Here is a 10,000-nt window from a genome sequence, read left to right as displayed (position 1 = left end):
AAATATGAAATGGCAAACATGAAACAAACATGAAATGTGTATAAAAGTTGATTTGAAAAATGAATGACACCCACTTCCACTGCACCCCCCCCCCCCCCCAAACCCCTCTCCCCTTCCGCCCATGCCCATCTGCTGTCATCCCCGTGAAAAAAAGAAGTTGAATGTAATAGTTCATCAGTGGATTTAGCCGTTTAGGTTTGGAGGTATTACAGGTGTGTGTGTGTGTGTGTGTGTGTGTGTGTGGTATGGTGGATTGTTATGCACAGGCTAAAATTCATGAGAAAGCCATAACTTCTGTCCACAGATGTGAATTGTAGCGTGCAGTTTTTGTTTTGAGTGGGGAAAACATTTAGAAAAGCAAATAATTCTTTAAAATCAACATGTACATATGCTGATGTAGAACTTACTTTCAAAGTACAGTATATTAACTATAACATTTGTGGTGAGGCTACACAATTTCCAGTGCCTTCATCAAGCACTTACATACTGATTTGATGGGTTTGTATTTAGGGCACTGTACATCTGAACCCACGTCATTAGTTTTATTTCATTTTATTTTGTTTTGTCTGTTATCATTTATTAATTTACCTGTCACGATGCGCCATTGAGTAGAGTAGAGGTCATGTGGAAGCATGCCCACTTCGGAGCTGAGAGGTAGCTAGCTTGAACCAATACAGGGCAGTCATTTTCCCCTCCCTTCCACTGGGAACTTTGAATGGTGGTCTGGGTGCCAGTCCCTTTACAGAGATGATAGACTCATTGTGTACACAACATCTGTATCTTCAAAGGGGCCATAAAAAAAGTTGTTTTCAGGTAAATTCTGAAAATATGCACGTTTTAGGGCAAACAACAACAGGAAATCAGTTAACAGGTAAATACTTTTTTTTTTTTTTTTTTTTTTTTTTTTTTTTTTAAGGAGGAAAAAAATTCTGCTGTGGTAGTGCACTCACCTAAGGAAAGATCAGATTAAATCTTGCATTGAAAAATACATTGATATTGAAAAGCACCCTGATAAATATCACAAAATTAGAATGGATGCTTCTTTTGTACAATTTTGAAAATCCGTATGGATATTAGTTTTGATTTACTTTATACTGGGTTTATATTCAGAAAACAGTATGATATAGATGTCCATCTGCTGTTACATATTTTACTTACAACCAGTAATTATAAGTCATAATGGTACCTAGCAATCACTAAAAGGCATATCAAGATTTGAAAAGATGTTTCCTTTATTCTTTAAGTTTAACATTTATTTGTGACTAACAGAGTAACATGGTACATGAATAGAATTTCAGTCATACTTTATGACTTTTATGAGGAAGCATTTGACTTTTATTGTTTCATTTTCAGGTTTTCTGTGTCAGTTACCAACATAGAGTGATCGAAGATGAATTCACCATGGAGAGGAGATGCTGGTGAAAGAGGAGTGTTGTGTGCAGGTGATATCTCTGTTCTTTCGTATGTATGTATGTGTCTCTGTCTTTCATGTGTCTGCTGTTTTCATTTTAACTGTCTATCATTTTCCCTCTTTTTCACACTTTTAAAAGGCACCTCTTTCTTTTCATTCATTCAAATATTTCCCCCTTTTTTTTTTTTTTATCCTTTTATCATAAATGATCAAGCTCTCGTACATGTGTGTGTGTGTGTGTGTGGAAACTGTAGGTAGAAAATTTGTAGGAATTTGTATTTAGTTATCAAATTGAATTTAAAAAAAAATAAACAGTCCAACTAAATGTGAGTGGATATATGAGTCAGAAATCCATGTACAGTTTCAGCTAAGTGGAAGTAATGCCCATCTAGTCAGTGAGAGATCCCAGCTTTATGGTTTGAATCCATTCCCCCCCCCCACCCCCACCCCCCGCCTCCCCCCTTATCTTAAGTGATCATAAGCTGAAACTCCCACATTCTGTTCACTGAGGTGTATCTTTGAGTGGGCTTTTATGTGTTTTTTACCCAGCCATGCAGGAAGGAATCTGCTGTCTCTTTTTCCATGTGTGAATACTTGCTAAGTATATATGTAGCTCAGTAAACAGCAATATAGCTAACAGGATTTTTAACATGCACATTTCATTTAAAGGATGTGTGCACACATGACAACAGTTAAAGCACTAGCCAGGTCTGCAAATATATCCATGGCAGAACAAAATCCTTGGGTCAGTGTGCTCTTTCCTTTTGTGGTTAAACCCTTTGAATGTTCTTTCATTTAGAATTAGACTTTCTTCTCTAAAAACCTCCGCCTTTTAAACAGTATTGGTCTCTTTTTATTCCACAGTTCCGTACTACTTTTCATCTGTTCTCCGAATGTGTATGAGACTCTGTGTGTGTGTATGTGTGTGTGTATTTGTGTGTGTGTGTGCATTTGTGTGTGCATGTGCGTGCGTGGTCATGTCTGTGTGTGGGGATGGGTGTGTGCGTGTGCATGCATGTGGGTGCAGGTGTGTTGGAGAGCTGTCGCAATGTCCGCACTGAGTGTTTGAATCTATTTCATGTTTTGATCTTCACAGTTTTATACATGTAAAGTGTTTCAAGCTCAAGTCTTACAAAGAGTGCTGAAAAAGTGTTCAAATCAAATCAAATCAAATCAAAAACACTTTATTAATCCACATGGAAATTAAGTTGTGCAATCACAGGCTCATTGTAAACACTGGCATAAAATCATGCGCAACATAAGAAGAGATTAAAACTAGTCAAATAAGAATTCCCAATAGCTGACGATATACTAACCCCCCCACCCCCCACCCCCCCACTCACATACTCATGTTAAGACAATAGGGTATTGCACAACAATATTAACAAATGAAAACATCCAACAAAAAAAGGGTATAAGATTACTAAAAATGACATGCGCGCACGCACGCACACCCACCCACCCACACACACACCCACACACACACACACACACGTTAAGACCATAAGGTATTGTACAACAATACATAAATAAAAACATCAAGGGAATAAATCGCATATATAAGTAAAATGCACACACACACACACACACACACACACACACACTCACTCACTCACACACACACAAACAACGTATGCATGCACATAACATATGTCACGCCAATAAGATTAGAACATTAACATTAAGATACATGAAATCCAAGTAAAATAAGAAAATATTTTAAAATCACTTCCGATCACACACACACACAAATGCTTGCTTGCCCGTGCTCACCCGCTCAGTCCTACATGCACGCATAATGTCTGCTCCCATACACTCGTCTGCTGGTGAAGTTCAGGTGTTGCTGTGGCGAGGGGGCTTGGGGGGTGGGAGGGTTCACTTAGTGTATTGGATGTTTTGATTGTGTGCGCGAATGGCTGTAGGAATAAATGAATTAATGTATCGAGATGTTCTTGCGCGTGGAGCTCTAAACCTACCACTTATGTCTGACCTTCTGCTATTAATGTCATCATGTAGTGGGTGTCTTACGTCGGTCAAAATTGTTATTAGTCTGTCAGTCAGTTTTCTATTGTGCATGTCGCTAAAGGTGTCTTGTCTTATACCCACCACCCCACCCGCTTTCCTAATGACTTTTTCCAACCTGTCTTTGTCATGTTTGGTCAGGTTTCCCCCCCAGCACACGGCTCCGTATGTTAAAACACTACAGACAACAGATGTGTAAAACATTTGGAGCATCTGCTTGCATACATTAAAAGATTTCATTTTTCTAAGACAGTACATGCGACTGTTGCTCTTTTTAATGAGTGCAGTTGAGTTTTCATTCCAAGACAGCTTATTGTCGATTATCACACCGAGATATTTGTATGAGTCTACTTGTTCGACCACTTCATTTTTTGTGATGATTTTACTTAAAGTTGATTTCTTTTTTCTGAAGTCGATAACAAGCTCTTTGGTTTTGCCAACATTCAGCTCAAGGAAATTTTCTTCACACCAGTTCACAAACCTGTCAATTTCTCTTCGGTAGTCAGTGTCATCGTCGTCAGTAATAAGTCCTGTCAGTGCGGAGTCATCTGCAAACTTAACGAGGGGACACGAATTGGTCAGGCTTCTGCATTCAGCCGTATACAAGGTAAAAAGAAAAGGCGAGAGGACTGTACCTTGTGGTGCACCTGTGTTTGTGAAAGAGACAGTAGACATAAAATCATTTAATTTTACAAACTGAGGCCTTTTAGTAAGATAGTCTAAAACCCATAAAATCGTCGGAAAAGCGAGTCCCATGTGCATCAGCTTTTTTGCTAAGAGGTGAGGTTGAATTGTATTAAAAGCACTAGAAAAATCAAAGAACATCAAGCGGACACAGGTATTTGATTTGTCTAGGTGTTCATAGATTTTGTTCAAGACAAACAGTATTGCATCATCCGTACATCTGTTTCTCCTGTATGCAAATTGCAAGGGATCTAAAAATGGTTTGACAGACTCCTGCAAATAGACAAGTATCACTCTCTCAAAAACTTTCATCACAGCAGATGTCAGTGCTACAGGACGGAGGTCATTCATACATGAAACATGTGTTTTCTTAGGTACAGGTATAATGCAGGAAGTTTTCCAGATAGATGGTATTTTGCATTCACTAAGAGACTGATTAAAAATAATTGTTAAAATCTGGTAGAGCTGAGCTGCACAGTATTTCAGTGTATTTGATCGGATCATATCAGGACCAGGTGCTTTGTTTGGTTTCACTCGTTTTAATTGTGAAAGCACTTCCTCTTCAGACACAACAATACATTCGTCCTTCTTAACATTTAAAATATCCCTTAAATCTTGTCTTTCTGCGCTAAAATCGTGACAATCAAAACGAGCAAAAAAGTCATTCAGTTTGTTTGCTTCTTCTTCTGATGTTGTTGTTGTTGTTGTTGTTGTTAGTGGTGTAGGTTGTGATACTGGGGTGTGGGAGTGGGGTGGGGGGACTTGACACCAAGTTAATGTGTTGTTTTTTTTCTTTCACATTCTCCAGATTTGTCAGTTATGTATGCTGGTCTTTTACATGAAAAAAATAAAGTGAAGGTCCACCAGCTTTCAACACAACAACAACAACAACAACAACAAAACAAGGGAATAGTCTGTGGTTACATTCTCTTGAAAAACTTGATTTGATATGGAAACAAAAAAAACAAAAACAATAAGAACATATACATACAGATAGGACACGAAATAAAAAAAAAAAAAAGAAGAAGAAGAAAAAAAAGAAAGAAAAGAGGCCAGAACACTAATAGTGTGGTCCATAATATGGCTTTATACTGTCTGAGAGCAGTTTGTATTTCACACAGGTGAATTTGTTGTGAAGAGAAAGGAGTATGCAGTACAACACATCAGCTGATTCAAACATTTAGACAAGGCATGGAAAATTTGACTGCATTTCGTGGTACAGTCCTTTGGTTTCTTCACTGATAGAGTAATGATGTAGAAGTTTTCTTCTTCTTTTTTTTATTTTTAATCTTTTTTTTTTTTATCTTTGCACAAACAACAGCACTGAGGCTCTTCATAAGAAGGAGGGTAAAGATCTCCTGGACATACTCCTGTAATGACTGACAGACACACAGACACTTAGACACACAGACACAGACTCACACAGACACAGACACACACACACACACTCACAGACAGACACACAGACTCACACACACACACACACACACACACACACACAGACACACACACACACACACACACACACACACACACACACACAACACACACACACACACACACACACACACACACAGAGACTGACACACACACAAACTCACACACACACACAAACACACACACACACACACACACACACACACACACACACACACACACACACACACACACACACACACACATTTGAAATACAGGCAAAGAATAGCACACACACAAAAAAAATAGCAACCCCCCCCTCCACACACACACATGCTTAAAATAACCTACACAAGCATAGATACATGGAATAACATCAAGACATACAGAGAAACATGTTATGTCTATGCAGACTCGGAAAGATGGATAAAGAGAGTGCTTATGAGAAAGAGAGAGAGAGAGAGAGAGAAGGGGGCTATGACCTCTGCTACAGTTAGAATAACAGCAGGGTAAACTGTATACATTCCTGTATACACATAAACAAATATACATGTACAAGCATTTAAGATTACCAGGATACCCACTCTCGCCAATAGGTATAGGCGTTCATGCGCCCCCCCCTGCCCCCCCCCCCCAAACACCCTGACCCTTCCCCACCCTCACTATACACCTATACATACACAGACACACAAGCACACACACACACAGAGTCACACACACACACACACACAGACACTCACACACACACACACACCAGTCTGCTCACACAGAAATCACAGATAGAAAAGGTGCAATCACTCATACCCCCCACCCCTCCACCCACCCTTAACCTCCCTCCCCCCAACACACACACACTCACACACACACACACACACACACACACACCCACAAATGCACACAAATTTATGCACGCACACACACACACACACACACACACACACACACACACACACAGACACACACACACACACACCGACTCACCCACACCCACACATCACAGACAGAAAAGCAGCAGTCAAAAACCACAGATGATCTAAAAAGTTCAGGATCACAGAGCCCAGGCTCCAGGAGCTGAAAGCTTAAAAAACAAAAAAAAACAAAAACAAAACAACAACCCAATTTTCCCAACAGATAAGAATCCAGGGGAGGGGAGTGGGGGGGGGGGGGGGGGGGGGGGGGGCAGGGGAGGGGGAATCCAGCTGGAGGAGGCAGGAGAAGAGATGGGTCCTCCTCCACTGCTATCTCAACTCCCTCAGCGTGATGGGTGATGGATTACGTCCATCTCCCAGCAGTCTGGAAGCATCAACACGGCAGAGTGAAACTGTTTGAAGAAGTGATGGAGCTGATGGCAGGGCCAGCAAGGGTGTTTATCCTTATCCTCTCTATGGCTGTTTTATCTCTGCTGTGGTTCTCAGCCCCGTCAAGACATGTGGTTTACAGGTGGCATGCAGTTGAAAGAGGGTTTCATTGCTCTGAGAGCACCGAAAGCAGAGTTTCATTGCTCAGATTTCAGTTGTACGTATTGGGGCTTTCTGAGAGCACCAGAGCAGGATGGAGTTTTAATGTGCATGCGGCTGCGATTTGAATGTTCTGATTGTTCCAGAATGAAGTGGACGTATGTTTGTTGAGCCTTGAATCTTAAAGGCAAAAAAAAAAGACTGTGTTCTACCAACTGCACGGAAGCTGTATGTGTTTTTTTTTTTTTAGTGTTGTTTTGAAACTGAACAGAGATTGGTAAGTGGAGATTCTGTACAGAAGTTAGTGCTAGTATTTCCTGTTGCATGCACAGAGTCTGTGTTTTCTGGATCATCAGTTTTCATGCTGTGTCTGAAATTGTAGTTTGTTATCTGCGGTAAGTAAAAAGGGAATAGTTCTTAATTAATCTCACACTTTGATCCATTCTTTCACTGTCCTTGTCTCCTTGAATTATTGTGGGTTTTTTTTCTTTTTTCTTATTGGAGTTTTCTGAGTTTTTCTCTTGTCATTTTTTTTTTCTGTGTTCTCTTTCCTCTGAGGCCCCCTTTCCTCCCTGTTGTTCTGTTATTTCTGTTCTGTGTGTGTGTGTGTGTGTGTGTGTGTGTGTGTGTGTGTGTGTGTGTGTGTGTGCATGTGTGTGTGTGTGTGTGTGTGTGTGTGTGTGTGTGTGTGTGTGTGTGTGTGTGTGTGTGTGTGCGTGTGTGTGCGTGTGTGTGCGTGTTCGTGTGTGCGCATGTGTGTGTGCATGTGCGTATATGTGTGTGTGTGTGTGTTTGCATGTGCATGTGCGTGTGTGTGTGTGTGTGTGTGTGTGTCACAGTTACATTCTTTCTTTCCTCACTTCCCCCCCCCCCCCAACCCCCAAACCCCACACCTTGTTATCAGCTCTTTCTCAGTTTAAACACCACTATCATCTTTTCTCCACAAAATGTTGCCCACAAGACATCTGTTTCCGTCAGTTTAAGATCCAGGAACAAGCCACTGCACTGTTTCTGGAAAGACAAGGGGGGGAGTGGGGGGGGGGGGTGGGGGCACAAAAAGTCGGTCGGTCAGACACAGCCTATCTCTGATCATCAGCATGTGTGTGATTTCCCAAGCTCGTTAGAGTGTTGACCCCTGTGTGACCCCTGCCGAGGACCTGTCGTTAGCCTCTACATGTCAAGTGTCTCGCCGAGCATCAGGGTCACAGGAGCATCTTCAGGGGGACTTAATTACTGCTGTGGGGGGGGTCTTGCTCGGTTTGGGTTGGCGGTGTCTGGCGGATAAGGGCCACCCCCCACCCCCCCGCACCCCCCACCACCTCCCACTGGTTCCCTGTTCCTTGCTCACATGGCTGGATCTGTGTGCATGTGACGTCTCTCTGCTGCAACAACCTGCATGCCGGCAGTCTGGTGTGATGGGGAGCATGCTTGAACACAATGTTCAGACAGTTGTGTGATATGATAAGAATATGATAATGATAATGCTAATTATGCTGATGATTATAATGATATTGGAACTAATATTATTAAGAAGACGACGAAGAGTGATGACGATAATCATAATATGAAGAATAAGAATAGTGATAATGATAATAGTTATAGTAATTATAATAATAATAATAATAATAATGATAATGATAGCGATAATGATAATAGTAATAATGATAATGATGGTGATGATAATAATAATAATAATAATAAGAAGAAGAAGAAGAAGAATATAATCATTATAATAATATTTATCATTATAATCATTATTATGATTATTATAATAGTAATGTACATTTGCAATACAGCCTTCCTCTCTGTAAGAGCTCAGGGCACTTTACATAAAAGAAAAAGTTATGTTACATGACCCACTCATGACCACTCTCTCTCTTCCCCCCACACCCCCCCACACCCCCCTCCCCCTCGCCCCCTCCACTCCCAACCCCCCTTCACCCCTCTCCCATACCTCATACACATGCAGGAGATGTGGAGGCCTTAGTGGTAGTGCCCCAGAACAGGAAGCGAGTGCCCCACAGGTTCGAATCCCACACAGACCAGGATTCTTACCCCTCCCCCCTCCCCCCTCCCCTAGACCTGGAATGGTGGTATGGATGCAGGTCTTTCAGATGAGATGAAAATGTGCATCTAGTATGCTATGGAAAAGAACTCATGGCAGCAATGGGTTGTCCTGGGCAAAAATTTGCTTATGTGCTGATTTAATAGTAAGACAGCTACACTTTTTTCCAAGACAAAACAGTGGTGGGTGAAGAGGGCGTTGACCTGTGGCAAAGCATTCTTCTCTCTCTCTCTCTCTCTCTCCAAAGTTTGACTGTGCCATATGTATCATTCAGTGCTTGTTTCACAAACATGTTATAAAAGTGTTTCATCCTTGAAAGCTCAGCTGTTCAGTTCTCTTTCAACAGTTTTTGAAATGAATTATTTCATTCGTTAATTATTAATTTACTATTCCATTTAATTTATTTTTTAAACTTTCTTTTTCACAACACATTTTTTGTGTTGTTGTTGTGCGTATAATGTTGCTTACTATTTTATTTTAAACTTTCTTGGCAAATTATTTTTGTTCTTGATGGTATAGTCAAGGATACGTTTTTACGGTTCTTTCTTTTCCTTAAAGTTTCTTCGTCTCAACAAATTATTTCTGTAAGTGTAGTGTTGTCTACGATTTTCATTTTAAACTTCTCTTGACAAATTATTTTTGTTCTTGACAGTGTTAGTTAAGGGAGCGTTTTCACATTTCTGTCTTTTGTCATAATTTGCGTTGCTCACGGTGTTATCGCAGCTAGCTGTGTGTTGAAGTACTTCTGTCTTCATGGTAGTGATGGACTTGTTTATGTGAATTATGACGTCTGCTGAGCTCTTGGCAATAATTACGCTCCGGAAGTGTTAGGGGTTTCTACTTATCTCTCTTACCCTCTCCTGTCACATCATGGCACTGTGTGTGTGTGTGTGTGTGTTGTGTGTGTGTGTGTGTGTGTGTGTGCATGTGTGTGTGTATGTGCGT

The 10,000-nt window shown here is 40.8% G+C and overlaps 1 protein-coding gene across 1 annotated transcript in view; it reads left to right on the top strand.

Annotated features, from left to right (window-relative positions):
* The first annotated feature begins 1,397 nt into the window (after window positions 1–1,397).
* The window catches only part of LOC143299749 (reelin-like), a 126,933-nt gene continuing 118,330 nt past the window's right edge, over window positions 1,398–10,000 (top strand). Inside the window, 1 exon segment of the mRNA XM_076613134.1 lies at window positions 1,398–1,442. Within this exon segment, the coding sequence (XP_076469249.1) occupies window positions 1,413–1,442 (30 nt within the window). The 5' untranslated portion in view covers window positions 1,398–1,412.

Source organism: Babylonia areolata, chromosome 25 (assembly GCF_041734735.1).
Source record: "Babylonia areolata isolate BAREFJ2019XMU chromosome 25, ASM4173473v1, whole genome shotgun sequence".
In the NCBI taxonomy this organism is placed as follows: domain Eukaryota; kingdom Metazoa; phylum Mollusca; class Gastropoda; order Neogastropoda; family Buccinidae; genus Babylonia; species Babylonia areolata.
This window is presented reverse-complemented; position numbering and strand designations above follow the sequence as displayed.